This window comes from Stegostoma tigrinum, chromosome 37 (genome assembly GCF_030684315.1).
Source record: "Stegostoma tigrinum isolate sSteTig4 chromosome 37, sSteTig4.hap1, whole genome shotgun sequence".
Classification (NCBI taxonomy): Eukaryota; Metazoa; Chordata; class Chondrichthyes; order Orectolobiformes; family Stegostomatidae; genus Stegostoma; species Stegostoma tigrinum.
The window spans coordinates 13,714,402-13,738,375 of record NC_081390.1 but is presented as its reverse complement, the minus strand read 5'-3'; the positions used below and the strand labels follow the sequence as shown (position 1 = coordinate 13,738,375).

At 37.5% G+C, this 23,974-nt stretch overlaps 2 protein-coding genes across 7 annotated transcripts in view; one reads left to right on the top strand and one right to left on the bottom strand.

Moving 5' to 3' along the window:
• The window catches only part of chuk (component of inhibitor of nuclear factor kappa B kinase complex), a 94,663-nt gene extending 92,801 nt beyond the window's left edge, over positions 1-1,862 (bottom strand). For 2 of the 4 annotated variants that reach the window (XM_059640392.1, XM_048563323.2), the window contains exons 1-2: positions 1,684-1,862; positions 1,022-1,073 (exon numbers count right to left, since the gene is read on the bottom strand). The gene's annotated coding sequence lies outside the window, so the exon portion shown is untranslated. The remainder of the gene's footprint in view (positions 1-1,021; positions 1,074-1,683) is intronic. The other 2 variants (XM_048563321.2, XM_048563322.2) reach the window with 1 other exon arrangement.
• A 5,917-nt stretch (positions 1,863-7,779) lies between these two features.
• The window catches only part of LOC125467567 (tissue-type plasminogen activator-like), a 32,494-nt gene continuing 16,299 nt past the window's right edge, over positions 7,780-23,974 (top strand). Inside the window, exons 1-6 of one of the 3 annotated variants that reach the window (XM_048563599.2) lie at positions 7,780-7,917; positions 13,001-13,093; positions 15,970-16,024; positions 18,192-18,293; positions 20,705-20,815; positions 23,547-23,721. In XM_048563599.2, coding sequence (XP_048419556.1) covers positions 13,040-13,093; positions 15,970-16,024; positions 18,192-18,293; positions 20,705-20,815; positions 23,547-23,721 — 497 coding nt within the window. In that variant the 5' untranslated portion in view covers positions 7,780-7,917; positions 13,001-13,039. Of the gene's footprint in view, positions 7,918-8,145; positions 8,249-8,444; positions 8,661-13,000; positions 13,094-15,969; positions 16,025-18,191; positions 18,294-20,704; positions 20,816-23,546; positions 23,722-23,974 lie in introns of those variants that run through there. The other 2 variants (XM_048563600.2, XM_048563601.2) reach the window with 2 other exon arrangements.

Below are 23,974 nucleotides of genomic sequence, written 5' to 3'. Positions count from 1 at the left end.
CAATACATTTTCCGAGGAAAGGTAATCGTATATAGTGACATGACTGGATGGAGGCAAGACAGAGATCAGCCATGAACTCACTGAAAGACTTGAGGGGTTGAATGGCAAACTCCCGTTCTTAAGTCCTGATAATGATAATAATAACATTATAATAACCAAGAAGGCACCTTCTGCTACATTTTCAGAGCCTTCAGTACATTTCCTGTTCAAACCATCTCTGAATTTATCTAATACATCCACTATGTCATATTGCTTGTTGGAGGACATAATTTGCACCAAATGTGACCTGGGTTTTTCCTTTGTAAATTTGAATATGAATGCATTACTTTTTCAAATCATTAAAGACAAAATGTGGGAAAAAACATAACTAAATGTAACCTGTAATTATAACAATTACTTTATTGAATCTCTACATAAACCTCACAAGAGCAAGAACATTTACAAAATTAAACTACAATATTAAAAAGGTGCAAAACCCAAGTCAGAAAGATATCATTTATTAACTTGTTCATCCCACTTCTTTCAATTACTAATAAATGTCACTTTTTGATGTATAAATTTAAAGGGTACATTGGACAATGCTTATACATTTACATATGAACATTAGGTTTTGTTGTGAAAATCTAAGCTATAATATATACTCCAAAGTCTTCAAATTTCAAATTTTGGTGCTTCCTTGCATAATGTGGAATTATTAGAATTAGAACTTTTCTTATCATCCTGCCCACAAACAGACATTATAACCTGTATATACTTGCTTTTATAGGACTCCATTACAATTATAAAAGTGCTGTAGATAGAGATAGCATTTAGGAGCAAAGGAGAAAAATCAATCACTGCTGCAGTGTTTTAAATGCCTCCTGTGGTCTCAAGGAATAAGAAGTGGACTTTTCTTGAAGCTACTGTCTGCCTCCCCTTGACATGGTTTGGACATCAGGCTTAAGACCTTTTCCAACATCGTGAAAACATACAAAATTTGCCTAAGTAGAGGAAAGAACTGGAAGGGTGCTCTTGACTATACCTTTTCACTTCATGATAATGGCATTCTTCGGTGTCTTTGACAACTGCAGCAACTAGAAAAAGCAGTACAGATCATAAGGCAATATAAATCAGGTGCATGCCCGACCATTTTGATCTTTGCTGTGATTATTTTTTGGCTCCAAATTCAAAAATTAGCAGATTCTTGTCTCAAAAATCTCTGAAAGAAAAATCATCCCCAACCTCCTTTAAGGAGGTGATCCAGTTTCAAAAATTTGACATGCCACTCAATCTAATGGACGAGCTGTAAACTAATCATTCGAATACCATACTGAAGTACTGATTAAAAATAAATGCCAGGATCTAATAAAACCAAGGGAAACCTGCCCATTTTAGCTAACATAAATCGACCTTAGGCCAAGTCCTGGCAAAAAGTTGATGGCATGACTATGACATCATACACACTAGTCTCAAAATAACCAGAAAATCTAAAAACATTTTTAAGAGAACCAAGAACAACAGAAAAATAAAAGTCTGCCATAAAAGTATGTTATCCAAACTATTTTCGCAAAGACACATTTTCCAATGTCATCAACTGATGCTCAACCGATTACAGACGCAAGTCATTCACGGCACAGTGACACTTTAGGCCTTAGTTTAAGGGAACTCCAACAGTCAAACCGGGGACTCCTTTACGAATCCTACCTTGCAGCCGAAAGCTAACCGAAGGAATCGCTTCCTGGAGGCAGAAATGATTAAACTGCGATGCGGAAAAACAAATAAAAACACGTTAGAAGTGATCACACTTTGCTTCTTTCATCAATCTTGATCAGAGACATTTCCCGCAACTGCGACACACAAGCGCGCCCGCGGGACGCCGGGAGTTGTAGTTCTTTCTCGATAAGACGCTACGCCTGGGCTTAGTGTGAAACCCCGCCCCCATGGCCTGGAGGGCCAGCCTCCGCAATGATTGACAGCTAGGTGTGTCGCGGACCTGGGGCGTGGGTGGCATCTTTTCACGTGCTCTCGCGGGAGAGTTGTGCATGGGGTGAAGTAACAAACTTCTCAACCCGAAAGCAAAAGTAAACAGACTGAGTGCTGATCAGCCTTTCCCACTTATAATTTGCTAGAAATCTGAAATTTTTAAATGTGTTTTGGAGAAACTTGATTAGTCTGGCAGCATCTATCATGTCCGTTTCAAGCACCGGCTGAGGTTACTATGAAGGACCCTCCTCCTCCAACTTGTCTCTTCACCTGAAAGGTGATGACCCTCAGGTTAAACCAACACCAGTCACTCCGTCGAATGACTAAACCTATGTGACTTTCTTCAGAACGTTTGCATTTTAATAGCTCCTTTCACGACTCCTGAAATGCCATCGTTCTTTATCATGAAGCACTGGTTCTTTTTATGTGTTGTCAACTGCTGTAATTAAGGAAACATGGCCACCAACTTCTTCACAGCAAGCTGCCACAAACATTCATGTAATAATGACCACATAATTTGCTTTACTGATAATGCTTGAGGGATCTATTGACCACGGACCATGGGAGTTTAACTTTCCAGAACCTTTCACACTTGCTCTAAATACTTTCAAGAGACCTACACCCCAAATGCAGTACATTTGCTACAGCGGATGAAGAAGGCTGCTCTCTATTGCTTCAACAGGCTCTAACATCCTGTGAAAGAATTTTTAAAACCTCCCCTTTGTTTTGTGGTCTGCTGCTTTGCAGCCAAGCTGTTACATGGAACATTGTGACTCATGAGCCAACATAACCTGAATTATCTTTGCAGTTGGAGATATTGCAGTGATTTTACAGCAGTGGCCAATGTTGTGGGACTATAAATAGAAAGCTATGCATGGCACAATTTCAAAATTTGTAGACAGCAAAAGACTTGGAAATGTTGTGAAATTTACAATTGGTCATGGGATGTGGCTGTCCAGGACACCATCCCAAATTTCTCTGAAGAAGGTGCTTATGAGCTGCCTTCTTGGACAACTGCATTCCTTGAAGTACAGGAACATCCACATTGCTGTTAGGATTGGAATTCCAGTATTTTGACTCAGTGACAATTAAGTAACAGCAATATAGCTTGGAGGAGAACTTACAGGTGGTGGTGTTCACATGCATCTATTGCCCTCATGATTACACAAATTAACTTTAAAAGTTTAAAGTATGACCTAACCAATGTACTTTAAACTGCATTTTGGATGCAATATAAGAGTCTCTGCAATTGTATGAAATGTTTGAGGATGAAAAAGAACGATCATTTCCTGGACATACCACAAATAAAAATTTACACTTCACATTGCTTCTCTACAATCTTTGAGCAATCCCTTTGTCTTTTTCCCTGTGATACCCTTCCCATCCTCTCCCTTTGCTCCTCTTTCCCCTTTTTTTCCAATGCATAAAATCATTTTTCCAGCTGCCCTCAATTCTGAAGAAGGCATTGTGAACTCTATATTAACTCTGTTTCTCTCTCCACAGACATCACCAGACCCGCTGATATTATCCAACATCTTACCCTTTTACTTCTATCGTATTATTTGTGTAGAATCAACTAGGTATAAACCATACTCCAGTGTTCCTAACCACTGTATTCTATTTATACAGTATATTTTGCTTTTGTAATGGTAAGTGGTACTTGTCTAAAATTGTTGTACAATATCTGGAAAGCATTTCACACCAGGAAGCATTGTTTTTGTTGATTACTGTAATAAATAGGTATTTTAGGACTCAGACAGTCTATGTTTAACTGCTGAAATTGTATACTAAAAATACTCTTGTCCATTTTGAATGTGTGGAGTAAATATTGTGTAGATTTCTTTTACTCAGTTTGTAGATATCAAGCTGAAAATCTGAAGATTATTGTAAAAAGTAACAAAATGACATATTTTCCACAAGTTATAATCACAGAACTTGCAAGTTTTGAGAAGATTTATAGCTCAGGTTGAGGTTCTGGATGTGAGTTTGCTCACTGAGCTGGAAGGTTAGTTTTCAGACGTTTCGTCACCATTCTAGATAACATCATCAGTGAGCCTCTGATGAAGCCGAAACTCACATCCAGAATCACAGAACTGGATAAACTAATGCATTTTTCTTATTGTCACATTGTTATACTCATTCCTTTTTTTTTCCAAGTTACAGGTAGCATAACCTCTCACATATTGCCTGCTTTCATGCAGCTGAGCTTCATATATCCATGGAGATGAGAATGCAACATTCCGATGAGAAATTCAAATTTGGTTTCAGCTACCCACTCAATCCCTTCTCTTTGACATTTCCTCAGGTTAACACTACATTTACATATGTAAGAATTACTGCACTTTTACCAGGATATGGAAGTTGTGATATGAGTTTGGACATAGTTAAGTGCTGAGATTTATGTAGATTCTCTCTAGCATTAGGTTTCGCCACTTCCCTCACGAGGTGGGAACTGTTCTTGCGCCTAGGCTGTAACCAAAATTGGTAAAATGTAATAGTGTTTGCTCCTATGATTAAATACAGGAAAGGTTTACTTAGAAGACAACATTTCCTCAACTTGAGCCAAAAAGATTTTATGTTACTGTCACTGATACAATTAAACCAGTACAATGCGAACTTATAATCTGCTGTTAGCCCAGATCCTGAAAACTTGTTTGAGATAAATTTTCTTTTGCTTTAAGTATCTTGGAAAAATAAACATATTTTAAAATTTCAGGTTTATACGCTTTCTACAACTCATGTGTGGGAGAATGATTAATCACCCAAATTGGGCGCGGTACTTCAATTTGTCTTCATAACAAAGTACTCATTTTGGTTAAATCTTGCCACACCTTTGTATTGGTTTGACTGAGCCCAGTCTGCAATCTAACCAAGATCTGCTGACTCCATACTGCAACTAGTAGATTTGGTCTTGGACATGTTACTGTAACTTTACTATGGTCCTTTGTGAATATGGTTTATACTTACTTACTAATCCCCAAATATGTACTCTCCTTTCTATGGAGACCGTGTGTCTGTATGTTGCTTCTATTCTGATTCCCAAGACAACAATAAAGTACTTATTCTAATATTTATTTCTGAAGTTTCAATATTATTTTATGAAGCTAAAAATATTATATGATGCAAATTACCCGAAAGACTATCTTGTAAAAACAACCTAGAGTCATGAAAACTTTTGAAGTAATAATAAATTTCAAGCACATCATGCTGTCACAGACTCACATTGGTTGTAAATGGCAAATGCTCTTATAACTAGAGAAAAATTCAACTGCTGAGTTTCAGATATATAGTACTCTAAAGCTTTTCACAGATGAAGTGCAGTGTGATGGAATGGATTTACTGTACATTTAGTGAGTCAAAGCAAATGGGCGATGGGGGTGGGAGGTCTTTTTGTTTTTGTTTTATCTCTGTCAGTTGCAAAGACCCCACCATTTACTACCCATCAGTTTTGGTGTTCTTACTTGAGAAAGGATGTACTGGCACCAGAAGGGTTGCAGAGGAGCTTCACTAGGTTGATTCTGGAGTTGAGAAGGTTGGCTTATAAGGAGGGATTGAATAGCCTGGGACTAGCTCACTGGAATTTAGAAGAATTAGAAACATTTAAATTATGAAGGGAATAGATGAGATAGAGGCAGGGAGGCTGTTCCCACTGGTGGGTGAAACCTAGGACAGGGGGCAAGCTTCAAAATGAGGGGCAGATTTAGGACTGAGATGATGAGGAACTTCTTCTCCCAAAGTTTGTGAATCTGTGGAACTCCCTGCCCAGTTAAGCAGTTGAGACTATCTTGTTGAATGTTTTGAAAGCAAAGATTGATTTTTGAACAGTAAAGGAATTAAAGGTTATGATGTGCGGTGGGTGGGTGGAACTGACCTTCACAAAGCCGGACATGAGCCAAGCATACTTCCAGTTGTGGTTAGATAAGGATTCCCAGATGTATGTTATAATTAATACCTATAATGATTTGTTCCAATATATGAGATTGCCATCTGTGGTATCGTCAGCTTGTGCAATTTTCCAGTGGATTATGAAGAACATTTTACAAAGTCCACCCCAGGTTGTCATTTATCTAGATGATGTGCTAATAATAGGGAATACCAGTAATTGGTGCTTAGAGAATTTGGACATAGTCCTTCAACTTTTCTCCCCGACAGGCTTATGCTTTAGGAGGGAAAACAGCGTGTTCCCAGCACCCTAAGTAACTTACTTGGGCTAGAGTTGAGAAGACTAGGTTACACCCTTTGGAAGATACATTGGGAGTGATCAAAGGTGCCCTGGCTGCCAAAGCTGTACCAGAGCTTAGGTCTTTCCTTGGGCTGGTGAATTATTACAGAAAATTCATACATTACCTGACCTCCATCCCAGCAGCTTTGCATCGACTCTTAAAAAACAAGCCTTGAAAATGTTTGAATAGCTAAACAAAAGCTTTCAGGGAATTGAAGAATCAGTGATCATCTTGTAAGGTGTTGGAACTCTAAGAGGGCTGTCACAATCAGAATTGAAACTTTTTTGAATCCAAAGAGACCAGATCACAATAGAAAATGGCATATTATTATGGGGAGCAAGAATGATTGTCTCAAGCAAAGGTCACTGCAAGATACTGGCTGAACTCCACCAGGGTCATCCAGGTGTCTCCAAAATGAAGATGTTGGTGAGGCATTATTGTCTGGTGCCCAGGATTGGATGCCCAGACTGCCAACAAGAACAAAGATTACTGTCAACAACTTTCTCACATTCACAGGAATCGCCAATAACCTTAAATTCACTGTTCAAAAGTCTGATAACAGTGGGGAAGAAGCTGTTCTTGGTATGTGTTTTCAAACTTTTGTGTCTTCTGCCCAATAGAAGAGAGTGGGATTATGATGGGTCCTTTCCTGAGGTAGAGTGATGTATGCGTGGAGTCAATGGATGGAAGGCTGCATTGTGTGACAGAGCTACAGTCACAACTCTTGTAAATTCTTATATTTTTGGACAGATCAGTTGCTATACCAAGCTGTGATGTTTCTGGTTAGGATTTTTTCTGTGGTGCATCTATAAAGATTGTTAGAGGTATTTCTGAATGTGCCAAATTTCCATAGCCTTCTGAGCAAGTTGAAGCATTGGTGTGCTTTCTTGACCACAGTGTCTTGAAGTAGTTGGAATATAATTATAATTTTTCTAAGAATAAAAGAATCCAGCCGTGACTCAATACGTAACATTCAGGTCTTAATAAAAACCGAAAAAGCCCGCAGATGCTCGAAATCAGAAGCATAAAACAGAAATTGCTCGAAAAACTCAATTTGCTGACAGAAATTAAGGGTTACCAGATGCTAAACGTTAACTCCGATTTCTCCCCACAGATGCTGTCAGACCTGCTCGGCTTTTCCAACAATTTGTGTTTTTATATCTAACATTCAGGTCATCATTCACGCTAGATTCTGAGTTCGAGTCCCAAACTTAATGCTGACTCGAATGTAATCTTGAGGGAGCACTATACTATCGGAGTTGCTGTCAATGGGATAAAATGTTGAACCAAGTTCCCCTCAGCCCACAATTGATGTAAAATGTCCCATGATTTCAAAGAACATGAGTGTCATTCCCGGCTAAATTTTTATTTGTTGTCAGCATGACAAAGATTACTCATTATATTATTAAACACATTCATAAATGCTGGCAACATACGGATGTTGATGTAAAACAAAGCAGAAATTCATTTCCTTTGAAAAACAATTTTTGATGATTTGCATTTTCACATCATGGTTTCGGGGTGTGGTATGTTGAGGCAAAGAGCAATGAAATCAATACCAGTACTCTGATTTCCTGGGGTCTGGGATTTTCCACCAAGTCGGTGTGTTGTAGTTCACTTCCGCCGCTCGGTGTTTATATCGTGCAGCAGAGTCGGCAAGTCAGTACAGAGCTCGGGTCGGAGGACGAGTCGCCGAAGCTAGTAACCCAGAGCAAGCGTTCCCGTTTATCAGGTTTGATCTTTCACCTTTTCTCTATAAGTTTGAAAATATGTAATAAAATACAATATATGAACAACGTTCGTCACTTCTACCTAATTTCAGCGATGTGCATCCTTCAGCATAATAAGTTTATTCCGATGCGCGGAAAACAAGACCGTGCACCCGAAAATAGATGATTTACTTACATCTGATGCCTAGTGACCACGTTGCAACAAAACATGCAATACCTGTTGGGATTTCGGAAAATGTTATAACTGTTGTCTGCGTGTAAGCTGTGTAATGGTATCAAATGTTTTCGGTTGGAGGCTGAGACTGGATCAGACGGGGAACCACATATTCCGAGGTACAGTCGACTGATAATTCAAATTTAGTGCAATTTAAATTGCAAGTCACAGATGACACAGGAAAGTTCAACGTTCATTGTGAAGAACTTTATTTATTCGTTTTAATTTAGGTTGAAGTAAGTAACTTTGAACTAAAAAAGAATAAACGGTTTCTGAAAGAAAAGCAATGTTTGAACAAGTTGAAGAATGAAATTGTGATGATGGAATTGCCTCTGGAAAAAGACTTATCCAGTTCTTTTCCTCGATTTTTAAATACAGTTTACATTTTATTTGTATGCGTTCTTCCACCAACACCTACTCCGACTCAATGACCCCTTCTGATCGAAGAGCTCGTCCGACATTAAATCATGGGTGAACACCATAATTTTGCGGAACTTGATTTCAGATTAGAAGCCTGTTTTAAACGACAAGGTATCCGTTTAACTGAACACTACCACTGGAAAAAGAAACTTTAATGAATTCCTGTACCGGATTCAGCACGTAATCCAACTTAATGTTTCAATATCGAGGGAACGCTGTCTTCTAGAGAATTGTTAAACAATATATTTTATGTTTTTTGAATAAGGGTTTGGATGATTTTATATCTTAACACCTAAGCAAGCAAGTTTTCCTGGTGTTTCGGCCAAGGTTTCTCACTTCAACATAAGTTACTCCACTTGGTGGAGTGTCACTTTCTATTGGTAATGAAATAATTCAGAAATATAGATACATTTTCTTTTTGCGAAATGCTTTCAGACATTGAGGATAGAATAACTCAGTGAAAATAGTTGTTCAACTAGATTCAGAGGCATGAACAAATGATTTTATTTATTCGTGGGATGTGGGTGTGGCTGGATGGCCAGCATTTATTGTCTATCCATCTCTAGTTGCCCTTGAGAAGGTGATGGTGAGCTGGCAGTTTCAATCGCTGCAGTCCACCTGCTGCAGGTTGAACAACAATGCCAGTGGGGAGGCAATTCTAGGATTTGACCCAGTGACAGTGAATGAACTAAACGTTTGATTTTTGAGTAAGCCTCACCTTTGCCTTTTCCAATTTTTAAAAGGTATTTAGCCTCAGTAGCAGCAGTATGCATTATTTACGAGTTGCACTGCAAAATGTTCCAAAAGATTGCATTACAGCACCTGCTAAACCCATGACCAATTCCATTTAGAAGGACATGAGCAGCAGACACTTGGGAACATCACCACCTGCAAGTTTCCCTCCAAGCCACTGGCCATCCTGACTTTGACATATATTGCTTTCCTTCACCATTGCTGAGTCAAAATCCTGGAATTCCTTATCTAACAGCATCCTGAGTCTATCCACAGTACATTGACTGCAGCAGTTCAAGAAGGCATCTCCCCAACACCTTACCAAGGGCAACTAGGGACTGGCAGTAAATGCTGATCCAGCCATGGGTGATTACAAGAATTATCATCAGAGAATTAAAGCTTTAAATTAAGTCCTTTGTTTTGTACAATGCAGGTTGTCCTTGAACAGTTGTGGGAAAGTGACTTAGAATATTTCATCATCCAGTTTTTCAGTTCCTATCAGAATGGAGAAGTGGTTCTTTTTTCACACGGTTATGTGTGGGACATTATACATTTCTTTAATTAAATCTGCTGCATTATGGATAATATAAAGGTCATAAGATATGTGCCTATGCTGTTGCTGTAATTTGCTTCCATGAAAATAATAAAACCATAAGAGCAGAAGTCATTCATTCAGCCAATTTAGCCTGCTCCCCCATTCATTGAGGTCATAGTTGATCTGCTAATCCATAATACTGCTTTTTCTTCATCAGCCTTGATTCCCCCTTCAGGAAACCATGCTGATTCTACTTGATAAAATTCTGTATTTCTAAATGCCATGTTACTACATTTTGTAATAGGCTCTAACACTTCACAATTGAGAGCTGTTAAGCTAACTGCACAAGTTACTTTTTTTGTTGCCTTCCCTTTTTGAATAGAATGTCACATTGCCAGTTTTCCAATCCTTTGGAACTTTTCTAAAATATATGGGTTCTTGGAAGATTACTATGTTGGTCTCAACACATACAAGGACGAAGGTACAATGGACACACTTAGTGCTTGATAAAATACAATTAATTTCTTAAGTACTCAAACAAATAACACACTTTTAGCTACTGGAGATCTCTCTCTCACTGTCTTTCACTGATTTCTGTAACTAATCCAAATGTTATTACCCGGGAGAGTTGACAGCTGTCCAGTCTCAAACTCTGCTTGATATCTTCACCATGCCTCCAGACAGTATCTTCTTACAACATGAATCATGCAAGTTATGCTAAACAAAGGGATTTCTTCAGCCTCTTTACGCAAGTCTCTGTGCCAAGTGTATGCCTTATATGGAATTATCTGTGCATGTGACCAAGCCTGAATGTTTCATCCAAATGCATACCTTATTTGGTAGAGATAGCAGTTACTGATTTTCTGTAGCTACTTCCTTTCATACACTAAGATGAGTCATCAGCTCAAGGGGAATTATCAGTTTTTAGTGCCATTAATTTACTCAGTGATTGTTTTTGTATTTAATTCCTATCCCCTTTTGCTCCTTGAATATTGATGTTAATGTTAATATCCTCTGCCTTGAAGAATGATGCAGAGTACTTTTTCATTGCTCTACCATTTCCTGGTTCCCCATTATTATCGCCCCAAACACATTCTCTGAGGAAAACCAAAAGAACTGAGGATGTTGTAAATCAGGAACAAAAACCAAGTTGCTGGAAAAGCTCAGCAGGTCTGACAGCATCTGTGAAGGAGAGAATAGAGTTAACATTTGGGGTCCCATGACTTGGACCTGAAACATTAACTCTGTTTTCTCCTTCACAGATGCTGCCAGATCTGCTGAGCTTTTCCAGCAACTTTGTTTTTATACATTTTCTAAGGATCCTTTGTTCACTTTGCCTCTTTCTCCCTTTGTATACAAAAACAGAAAGTAGCTGTTACTGTTTGTGTTAATATTACTTGCTTACCCTCAAAGTTTATTTTCTCCTTTTTTTAGTCATTATTTGTTGGCTTTTAAAACTTTGCCAGTCCACTGAATTAGCATTAATTTTTGCCACATTGTATGTTTTTACTTTAATTTGCCATGATCCCTAACTTTCAACCTAATGGTTGGCTTAGTCCCTTCCTAGAACCCTCTTCCTCATGGGGATAAATTATTTTCTTAATGTCGGACTTGTTCATCAATTGTCTTTTCTATTAAATCCTTGCCCAGTCCACTCCAATCAACTCTGACCTCATTCTTTTGTAGTTTCCCGTATTTAACTTTAGCACTGTTGTTTTCAACTCAAGTTTCTAACTCTCAAACTGAATACGCATTTCTATCATGTTAGGGTCACTGTTTCCCAGGGGAATTTCTACGCTAGGATCATTGTTAAACCTGCCTCATTACCCATTACCAGATCCAAAATAGCCTGAGCCCTGGTTGAATTCACAATGTATTATTCTAAGAAACTGTCCCTGTATGAATTCTTCCTTATGGAGTTACTTCTGCCAATTTGACTTTCCTAATGTATGTGAACTCACTGTTAATGTACTGCCATCTTTACATTCCGTCATTATCTTTTGATTTATTCTGTCCTACTGTATAGCTACTCACAGGACACATATCAGTTACTTCCCTTTGTCAAATTACAGTGGTCAAAACCAGGGAAAGACATTAACTTCAAACATGGATGAGAACAATGTTGTATTAACTTCAAAGAGGTGGAAATAAATTGGACCACAAATTTCTTCCATCAAAGTTCATGAAGATATCCTGAGAAATCTTTGTGGCATGAAGATTTGAGGATAATGCTGAAAACTGGATCATAGACTTTAGTCACTTGCCAAGAATGTGTCAATGAAACCTTTCTCACCCTGAGAATTCTCAAAGACAAATGCTGCTCATAAATTAAATTTTATGTTTTTTGTGCCTTGTTATGTTTATAAATCTTGGGCTTTTTTTTTAAATGTGAAGGACCATTTCATGATATAAGTATTCCACTAAATACAGTACTTTGAGTGTTCAATCAAAAATTATTTCATATCACAGGGCATATTTTATTTCAAACTAACAACTTTCCACAGTCAACAATGTTTTGACTAAGCCACCTTGGTTTATGTAACTGTTCTCTCAGTGGAGTTTTAGTTTTAACAGACAAACTTTGCATCATTTTGGTATGTTGTGATTTGGTAGAAATCCAGAAGGCTTTATTTCTTCAAAAGGCTGAGTTATGATCAGAATTTTGTAGCATTCTATTTTCAATAATAGTTCCACATAAATTATTTCAAACTTTAAAAAAAATTCACATTTGTTATAACAAGCTTCCAGCAACAATCTACCTAGTAAATAAATACCAATTTTAACGATGCAAACTGCCCAACAATATTTTCAAAGTGGTCTTTTACAGAGATATTCAACAGTCCTGTGAGCAAAAAAACTTCAAAGTAAAACTTCTAAAAAAATAAAATTCTAAAATTTGGTTTTTATTCTGTAAAAGCAATTGCCTATACATCTGTAAGCCTGCCTTTAATCAACCATTTTGTAAATGTATTCTGTATGAAAAAAAATCTACAGAAAGATGCCACCTTCGCACCTGTTAAAATTGTTGAATTACAGGTTGTTCTTAATTTACCTCCCTGTTCCAACTGGCCAGGAAAACTATCACTTCATCAAATAAATACATAGCAGTGTTTTTTCATCTGTTCAACAGCATTTGCTCGTAAGTACAATGAGTTGAAAGCCCAAGTGTTTCTTTCTGTTGCAGGTATATATCAAGAAAACAAAGTTCTTGTAAAAGAAAAAAATGAAGACCCTACATTTGATTTTACTGTCACTATTCAGCATTTGCACTGAGATGGTAAGAGAATAGAAAATGGAATAAATATAATAAGACTGTACTAATAATGTTCTTTACAGAGACATTACATATTTGAATAGTCTTTTCTTGAATAGTCAGCATTATTAGTTTCCATCACAGTGAAAGAAATATTGCTGATACTTCTGTTTCAACAGTCAGAAAAGACGTAGGCAAACGCAAAGGTTTATGATCCAAGTAAAGAAGCTGTCATTAATAGTCAATTGCATCAAATTGGTTGCAACAAAGTATTGGATTTCAGTTGCTTACAGTCATTTTGGCATTAATAAAACAGAATTCTTGCTATGAGTAAGATGTTAATATCAATATTACTTTCTCCTACATTGGCAGTTTCTCGAATAGATAACAAATTTTCGAACTCCATATGTAGCTTTCTGGCTATCCTATTATAACCATCTAATTCATATAGTTGAGACCATAGAAAAATTCTTCGTACATTCAAAGCTCAGAATCACGGAATGGTACAACATAGAAGGAGACTGTTCAGCCCATAATGTCTATACTGATTCTCCAAGTTCAACTGAATTCTGAAGAAGTGTCATATTTAACTCAAAAAGCTAACTCTGTTTCTCCCTCCATAGATACTGTCAGACCTACTGAGTTTCTCCACCACATTCTGTTTTTAGTTCAGTGATCTTTTGGTTTTGTTGAATACTTTTTGATTGAATATGTTCTGCATTGAGTCTATGACAGTCCTACATATCCTTATATTTTTCCCTTCAGTTACTTCATCACCGATATTGAAATGTGCATGACATTTAGCTTTTCTTCCGTACCAGCCCTCTATGTTTTCTGCATAAATTTGGATGCCATGGTTTTAGTTAATTGCACAACTCATTTTCTAATTTCTGAACTGCCTTTTTAGATTCTGTTGTCTGTCGTAGTTGGGAACCATCTGCAAACATGATGAATTTGCATTAAATTTATGAATTCAAGATGACTAAATAAATTACAAATATTATCTTGAAATGAACAGAAATGTCCTCATATTCCTATTCATAGTTACTCTCAGAGCACATATTTCCTTTGCGTGGGAACAGTACATTAATAGTCCACAGATGCTGTTCATTTTCCTTGGTGCGTGGAGTAATACAAAAGGGAGAGAATGTTGTTTTGGTTTCTGCATTCCTGCAGAAAGCCACCAATTTCCTGCCTATTCAATGCAATTGAATTCAAGAAAATATTGAAGGGATCACTAATATATGCTTCTTAACACTGTCGTGTAATAAAAAGATTAGATATAGAAATTAAGTCAAATAATTCTAGGTGTCCTACAGCTGAAGACACTGTTAAGGCAAAAGGAGAACTAGAATGTTTATATTGTAAATGAATAATTTAATATTGAAACTAGACTAGCTACAACAAACAGAATAGAAAGATAATCACTCTAACACACACAAAGGGACATCATGAATAGAACACTTGCAAATGCTAGAAATCATAATCTAGTGAAGGACTTTAGTGATATATGGGTCAGGGGAACACTATGGACATAAATGGGTCATTTAACCCAAGGATGAGATGATCATCCTGGATGTGGGTAGGTGATGTCTGAAATTCTAAGGATGCCACTATTATAGAGTGCGCACCATCAGCGGCTCCATTATTCGGACAAAGGAACCTACAATTGAGAAATGTTCATCAGGATAGGAGTGTTTAGCTTTACAATTCACAAAGCAGAAACTCATCTGGGAGGTGTGAAATGATGTACTCACTATGTAAGTCCTGTAACATTATGATGCTCACAATGTCTTTTGACCAATATTCATTGCGCTTCAAAGATTAAAAAATATATGTGTGGAGTTTATGATCAGCTGATCTGAAGAGTTCAATTTCTCTGAAAATGGGTGCACCATAATTGTTTATATTTAATTTAAGTTGGGATTGCCAGATCTGAGGGACATCCAATAATGGGACAGGCACAAGTGGCATTTCATCAACTACAACTGGGAAAAATAGCAGCACACAGTCATAGTAAGTTTTCTGCTGCTCATGTATGCATTGTATTCCAGGACTGTCTGAAACAATAAAAGCTGCAGTCGCAGATCTAACATGTAAGGGTTCATTATTGAATCAGCTTGGGACGTAGATCTTGAACAGTCCTGAGGGATCCTCATAAAGTTCCTACCTCAAATACTAGAATTCAAACAACAGTAAAATAACATGAGGATCTCGATTCTCAAATAGAGTAGCAACTAGGCAGATCTTTGAAAATTATTAAGCATAGTTAGGCCTGTAGTATAATTGCTGAGGCTTTGGTTTTGGGGGTTTTATGCAAATTTTTTATGTAAATGTTTTTAAATGTCTCTTAACTCTTATCATTCCCTTTCTCTCTTGGTGTATCTAATTCTAGCATGGCAGTCACCCTCTGGATATATTCCGCACATGTCAGTATTTACCTCTAATCTTTGATAGGGATTGTTGGCAGGTTATTCAACTTTGGGATCTAACACATCTAGCTTCACTAGATGCTGGATTGACACACAATTTATTCCCCCGAAACAAAGGCTGAATCTATATACACTACTGCTTTCCCTTGTAAAGGCTGAAAACTCTCTCAGACTGAAAATTAAACATGGAATTTACTGATCGACATGCCTCAGCTACTCCTGGGATAAGCTGTCTGAGTCATCAGAGAATTTGAAGGGAGTTTATTGTAAACTGTATTTCAGGAGTGCCATTACTTTTACAGAGGAAGGTATAAAGTTGACAAAATACTCATACTCACTTTCTTTCATGTACTGGCTTAAAGCATGCCATTTCTTTTCTCATAACGTGTGTGATATATTCAGGACAATAGCTGCAACACTTATTCACATCTCAGAGATTTGTCATTAACGATATTTTCTCTCTTTCAGTCTTTGCAGGGCAAAGTGTTGCATGCAAATAACAAACGTACTTCTAGCAGAATAGGTAAGCTACCACTTAAAACATCTGGCACCCTCACTGTGTTTAGAATGAGCCATGTTGCAACATGTTTCACCAGACAACAATGTTCAGTTTAGCAAAAGGTAGTTTGAAGTGAGATGATCACAACATTTGCTTCAATTAATCTCATGAACCTATTAACGAAACAGGACAAGAGATCAGCCAGTGCTTTCACTCTCAACTGTAGTCTAGCGATTCCATTAGGTGATATGTAGACATATACAGTGGATGGGCTAAGTGGACAAATGCAAAGGAAAGAGATGGCGTTGGTGATGGAAAGTATATAGGGTCAGTAGTCAAGGGCAGGTATGAATAAGCTACAAAGTCAGCCTTAAACATTGGTTGAAGTAGAGAACTGAATTAAAGCCCAAAAGTAACATGTATTTTTATTTGCTGGTAAATTTTCCCTCCCATTCCAATATAGACATTCACAAGCAAAATTTCCTTTCATTAAAAAAGTGAGTCCACATTAGTATGTTTTCTTAAGATCAACTAAGATGTGAAGCAGATGACCTAGTTTTCTTTGTAGTGGTTTCTGGGATCTAGCTGAGTATGAATTAGCTGCTGTATTTTACTCCATTGCCACAGAGATTGTAGATTCACAATACCTATTTGGTTATGAGGCCCTTTGGGATGTCCTTAAGTGTTCCCTAATATCATTAGTTTTGAGGCGGACCTGGCAAAGTTACATTTTCACGACCACCCTCTACTGCCTCTGATTTCTTAAAATGAAATATCAATGTCACAAAACACTGCAAATGACCTATTTGCAAGCCAACTAAACTGTCAATGTCAGATTCAAATCTCGTAGAGCTGAATGATATAAATACGAGTGTAATGATTGTCATGAGGTCAGCCAGCTGGACATCATAGAATAAGAGTTCCCTGATTGCAGCTGTTCATCTAGTCCAAACAGGGACTCCTGGCTGACGTATGAAAAGAGGAGTGTCAGAGTTCCTGACACTCAGAGCCGACTCTGAAGAAGCAGTACTAAAGCCAAGGACTATTCATGACTCACTGAGGGTTTATCGGCCCCTACGAAGTTATCTCACTGACCTTCAGATTTTTATGGTAGTTAGCCCTTCAAAACTCTTCTGAATAAGTACATAAGTAGGAGCAAGAGTAGGCAATCTCCTCTCATTTTTCTCAACTCTCATGAATATGGGCAGAAACCTTTATAAAAGACAATGTAGTGAATGTTCTCTGAGTTGCCTCCAATGCAGTTACTTCCTCCCTCAACTGAGGGTAATAAAATTTACGCAGTACTCCAGATGTAGTCTCACCAATGTCTTGAACAGTTTCAAAAACATTTTGCTACTTCTATGCTGCATTCTTCTGGCAATAAATGCCAAGATTCAATTTGAGTCGTTATCACCTGTTGTACGTGCATACTGGCTGTCTGTGATTCATGTATGAGAACACCGAGATCATTCGGCACTAAAGCATTTTGAAGTTTCTCTCCATTTAGATAATAAGTTGTCTTTTGATTCATCTGACAAAAATGGACAATGTTGCATTTATCAATGTTAAACTCTAACTGCCAAATTTTGGTCCATTCACCTAATCTGTTGATACATATTTGTAAATTTCTTATTTCTTCATTACATTTTACACTCCCACCTTATCATTGTGACATCTGCAAATTTGGCTACAGTACATTTTATCTCTACATCCAACTTATTAATATGGATTGTAAACAGTTGGGGCCTAAGGAACAAACCCTGTGGCACCCCACTAGTTACAGCTTGCCAGTCTGAAGAAAAACATTTTTTTGTGACTGTCTTCTATTGGTTAGTCAATTCTCTATCTAAGTTATTATTATTTAATGCATTGAAGTTAAGTTTTTGCCCATTTGTTCTCTTTAACTTCCCTGCTTAGATGCTTGGATGTTTTTTTCTCTCTAGAATATATTTTAGTTGGGAGAAAATGTCTGCCCCTGTTCTACTGCAACTATCCTAACTATTAGGTTTGCTGTCCAGTTTACTAGTGCCAAATCTGTCCTCATGCTGATGTAATTTATTTAACACCAGAACACTAGTGTGGACTAGAGTTTTGAATATTCAATTCAACTGTGGTTTTGCCACAGCTAAACTACTGAGTTCATTAATTTAAGATATATTAAAAATACAATGTTTCAATTAATCCCTATCAGACACATGCAGAAGAGGTGACATCTGGTTGCGAATTCACAGAAACAATATACAGGAATGTAATTGCAAAAGGAAAGCAATTTGTTATGATGTGCGCACAAAAGGTAAAATCTTTCTTGAAAACTCTATTGTTTCTTGCTATTAGTTCATAAATTCACACATTATGTTGGGAACAGTTTGCAATAAAGCCACAATTGTCACAACTGACTCCAAAATGAGCTTTTGATCTCATTTGTGACATCATCAAGACACCCCTATTGCTACTTTCATGCTATTATGCTAATTAATTTTTGTATCACTTGAACCTCAACTAAAACAATCATTTATGCTCTTATTGCATTTAGATTTGAATTTTTAAACTAGCTCCTGGTTGTTTTTCCACCCTGAAGACTTAAGGGCATCCAAAACAATGTTACCGTGTCTTAACTCATATCTAGTCCCATTCCCCTGTTTTCCCTTTGATCATTGACCTACATTGGCCCTCAGTCAAACACAATCTTCATTTTAACATTTCATCCTTGATTCAAACCCTTCTATGGCTTTGCCACTCTTTGTCTTTGTAATCTCCTCCAGCCCTAAAACAAAGATATCTGCATTCCTCTTATTTAGCCTTTTGGGCATCCCTGCTTTTCATCACTTTACCATTAACTGCCATGGCATCACTTCCTAAGGTCCAAAGCTCTATCGCTACCCCACAATTAGAATCCTCTCAAGCAAACAAGACAAGTTGCTGGAATAGCTCAGCAGGTCTGGCAGCATCTGTGAAGAAGAAATCCGAGTTAACATTTCAGGTCTTCCTCTCAACCTTGCTTTACTCTTTTAAGAGGATCCACAAAAGTTATGTCAGATGATTAATCTTTTGGTCATCTGACATAAAATCTATTTTAGGTTCATTGAGATGTACAGCATTCAAACAGACCCTCTGGTCCAACTTGTCCAAGCCAACCACACATTCTTGGTTAATCTAGTCCCATTTGGCAGCATTTGGCCTATATCCCTCTAAATCCTTCCTATTCATATACCCATACAGATACCTTTTAAATGTCGTAATTGTACTAGCCTCCACCACTTCCTGTTGCAGCTCATTCCATACATGCTCCATCCTCTGCCTGAAGAAGTTGCCCTTTAGATCGCTTTTAAATCTTTCCCCTCTCACCTTAAACCTGTGTCCTCTACTTTTGGACACCCCTACCCTGGGAAAAAGACCTTAGCTATTCACCCTATCCATGCCCCTCATGATTTAAAAAAAACTTTTATAAAGGTCACACCTCAGCCTCTGATGTGTCACAGAAGAGATCCCCAGCCTATTCAGCCTCTACAGCTCAAACCCTTCAGTCCCGGCAACATCCTTGTATGTCTTTTATGAACCCTTTCAAGTTTCATAACATCGTTCCTAGAGCTGGGAGGCCAGAATAGAATGCAGTATTCCAAAAGTGGCCTAACCAGGGTCCTGTATAGCCATAACATGACCTCCCAACTCTTGTACTCAATGCACTGACTATTAAAGACAAGCTTACCAAACACCTTCTTCACTAACCTATCTGTGACTCCACTTTCAAGGAACTATGTACATTCAGCCGAAGGTCTCTTTGTTCGGTAACACTGCTCAGGACCTTACTTTAAGTGTACAAGTTCTCCCCTGATTTGCCCTGTCAAAATGCAGTACCTCACATTTATCTAAATTTAACTCCATCTGCCACTCCTTGGCCTACTTGCTCATCTGATCAAGGTCTCATGTACTCTGAGGTAACCTTATTTGCTGTCCACTGCACCACCAATTTTAGTGTCAGCTGAAAACTTACTAACCATACCTCCTATACTCACATGCAAATTCTGTTGCTCATTGCATATTTTGTTTAACAGTGCTTTCTTTCAAATTCCTTGGGTACTTTATCACATTAAAAACACGAAGTAAATAAAAATTGCGAGCATATAGCATACTCAATGTCATAATTCATCCCAAGATGTTTAACAACAGCACTAGAAAAATATCTTTTTGGAACTGATGTTCAAATTCTTCATCTAAGTGGTCTGTTTTATGGAGTATTTTAAAGAAGGTAGGTGGGGGTGGAGAGGCAGAAAGATTTAGGGAGGAATTGCAGTGTTTTGCACCAAGGCAGCTCAAAAGCATATCTTTCAATGAAGCAATGATGAAATCAGGAATGAGCATAGGGCCAGATTTGAAGGAGACTTCTAAATGTGCAGAGAATTACGGAGACAAGGAGGGCAAGGTCACAGAGAGATTTGAAAATAAATATGAGGATTTTAAAATCAGATCAAGATTCACTGAGTCAACTGGCATGGGTGACAGGTCGATGACATTTGGTGACATGATAATGATCAGCAGAATGTTGGTTGTGCCTAAAATTATGTAAAACCTGGATGGAATACCCATCAGCTAAAACATAAACGCTAAGAATGCGAGGTTTACTTTTTCTGATGATAACTCATGACAACGCTTTTCTGATATTGAATTTTTATTACTATTTTTAACTGCAAATTTTTATAATTATAGAATGCACCACAAACAAGTGTCTAAATGGAGGAAGCTGTGCACAACATCTTTATTCAAAAGATTATATCTGTCGTTGCCCTGAGGGTTATCTGGGTAAACACTGCGAAATAGGTATGTCACTATCCAGGAAACTAACTCATTATTCGCCTTTAACCTAGTAAATTATGAGACAATGTTCAGTGTTGCGGGTAGAGTAAGGAATCTTGACTACCTCTTAACAAGAGAGCCTCAGTGCCCTTTTTAACATGATGCCATTGCACCTTTTATGTCTCTGACAGACAAGGTCATAACATATAATGTGTAAAAGGGATCTTGGACAATGTAAGCTCAAAACTATGTGGGAAATCAGCCTATGTTATTTGCTCAAATGTTACAGTGGGCAAAAAGAAAACTAACAAAGATTACATAACACAGAATGCAAAAATCAAATCAGTTTAGTTTTGTGTTTGATCATTTTAAGTTAAGTATTTGACAGAAAATTAATGATTGAAATAGGTATTTTAATAATGGTGCATACTGTTAAATAAAGGCAAAGCTGTGTATCATGGCATATCTCTGAGATATCACTATTTTGTCACATTACATCACAGTAACATATATCAAACCTCATTTGCATCAGTGTGATAATGTGCCGTGCACACAGCAAATTCTTAGGGTGAGAGAGAGCTCTCAAGGTGGAGTTTAATTGGATGTAATGTTTGGGCCATAGATGGTGAAAAAGAATGAGGTACGAAGATATCAAGTTGCTTACATTTGGAAGTCATGGATTGTCGGTATCCTACTGCGTGCTTTTGCATTATCAGGCAGTTATACAATTTATAAGCAGTTGAAAACCACATTGGTGTGATCTAAGGGTAGATCACCTGTTTGCGGTTATTATTACAGAGAAATTCAGGGTTGTAGTGTGGATGACAGTGGAGAATAGATTATTTAAATAAGATTAAAAGGTAGAAAAGTAACACTAGTTTGATCAGCAGCTAAATGTATCATTTAACTTCATGAACAGAAGACCATTCAAGCCACTGTGCCTGAGCCAGTTCCTTAACGAGCTACTTGATTAGATCCACACCTCTACTCTTTTGCTTTGTTCTACGTTTTCAAATACATTTCCTATTTCTTTTGAATAGGAATTTAATGATTATATGCATTATTTTATTTGCATGAAATATATCTAAGACAATTGACATATTTTTAAAGTAGGTTTTCTTGTGTTCATTCAAAGCATTCTAACTAATGTTTGTGCCAATTTAGCAAAAGCACACTACAGGATACTACCTAGATGCCTAAATTAACTTCCAAATGTAAGCAATGTGATATCTTGGTACCTCATTCCTTCTCACCATCTATGGCTCAAAAGTTACTTCCAATTAAACAGTGATTTATTTGTGGAATTATATAACATGGAAACAGACCCTTCAGTGCCAAACATGTTTCCAAACTAAACTAACCCCATCTGCCTGCGTTTGGCCTATGTCTCTCCATCCCTTTCTTATGGACACATTTATCCAAATGTCTTTTGTAACTGTATCTGCATCTATCACTTCATCTAGCAGCCGATTCTACACACTAACCACTGTATGTTAAAAAAGAGTTGCCTCTCATGTCTTTTTAAAAATATTCTCCTCTTGCCTTAAAAATAAGTTCCCTAGTTTTGAACTCACCCGCCCGACAGAAAAGACCTTTGCCATTCATCTTGTCTACACCCCTTATGATTTTATAAACTTATAAAAGGTCATCCCTCAATCTTCTACGCTCCAGTAAAAAAAAATCTCAGCCTATCCAGCCTATTTTTCTACCTCAAACCCTCCATTCCTGGCAACATCCTGTTAAATCTTTCTGAACCCTCTCCAGTTTGATAATATCCTTCCTATAACAAGGGTGACCAGAACTGCACACAGTACCCCAGAGGAGTCCTCACTAGCATCCTGTATAATCTCGACATGACATCCCAACTCCTATGCTCAAAGGTCTGAACAATGAAGGCAAACCTGCTAAATGCCTTCTTAACTATCCTGTCTACCTGTGATGCAAATTTCAACAAATTATGTAGCTGAACCCCTAGGTCCTTCTGTTCTACAACACCATCCAGGGCCCTAGCATTAATTGTATAAGTCCTGCCCTTGTTTGTTTTACCAAAATGCAAAAACTCACATTTGTCCAAATTAAATTCCATTTGCCACTCCTCAGCTTATTGACCCAAATGATCAAGATCGCTTCGAAATCTTCGATAACCAATATACCACCAATTTTTGTGTCATCTGCAAACTTACTAACCATGCCTCCTATATTCTCACCCAAATCATTTATACAGATGACAAACAAAAGTGGACTCAGTACTGATCCCTGTGGAACACTGCTGGTCACAGGCCTCCAGTCCCAAAAAATCCCTCCACCACCACTCTCGTCTCCCACCATGAAGCCAATTCTGTATCTAATTTGCAAGCTCACCCCAAATCCCATGTGATCTAACTTTATTGATTAGTCTACCATGCTTGTACTTCCTTCAATTTAGTTGTACTGCATTCTTTGCTTATAATATAGCCTGCTATATATTGGGGAGCCAAATGCAGATTGGATTACTGCTTTGCAACACCTCTGATTAGACTACTTCCTAATGCTTGTCATTTCATGAATCCATTTTGCTCTAACTCTGAAGAAAATATAATTTATCTTATTTTACTCTTATGTCCAAAGAGATGCCTTATTGGATTCAAAACATTTCTTTGCAGTGATGCTGCTTGATCTGCTGAGTTTCTTTTTTAGAGCTTGGTTTGTATTTCAGGTCTCCAGCAACCTTAGTGTTTTGCTTTTATTTTATTAAATATCTTGTTTTCCTTTTTAGATAATAAATCCCATTGCATTAATGACAAGGGAAAAGATTACAGGGGAACAAGGGATTATACAGTATCTGGCAAAGAATGCTTGCACTGGGACTCATTTGCTGTTCTTAGAAGAAAATACAATGCACTGAGATACAATGCATTAAAGTTGGGTCTTGGAAGTCACAACTACTGCAGGTAGATTTTGTCTTTTCTTACTTCGGTGATTTTTGTCCCCTCCAGCCCAAAATGACTTACTTGTATTTCAAATCGCAATTCAAATAAGGGCGGAGATACTCTGAAATGTAACCAGCCAGATGAGCATGAATGACTTGGTCCACTTTTTAAAAGCTAAATTCAAATTATTTACTAAAAACTAAATTTCTACGTTAGTGTGAAAATTCAGCTTCCATGTTTGCAACGCTATTAATTGTACCAAATAAAGTAACAT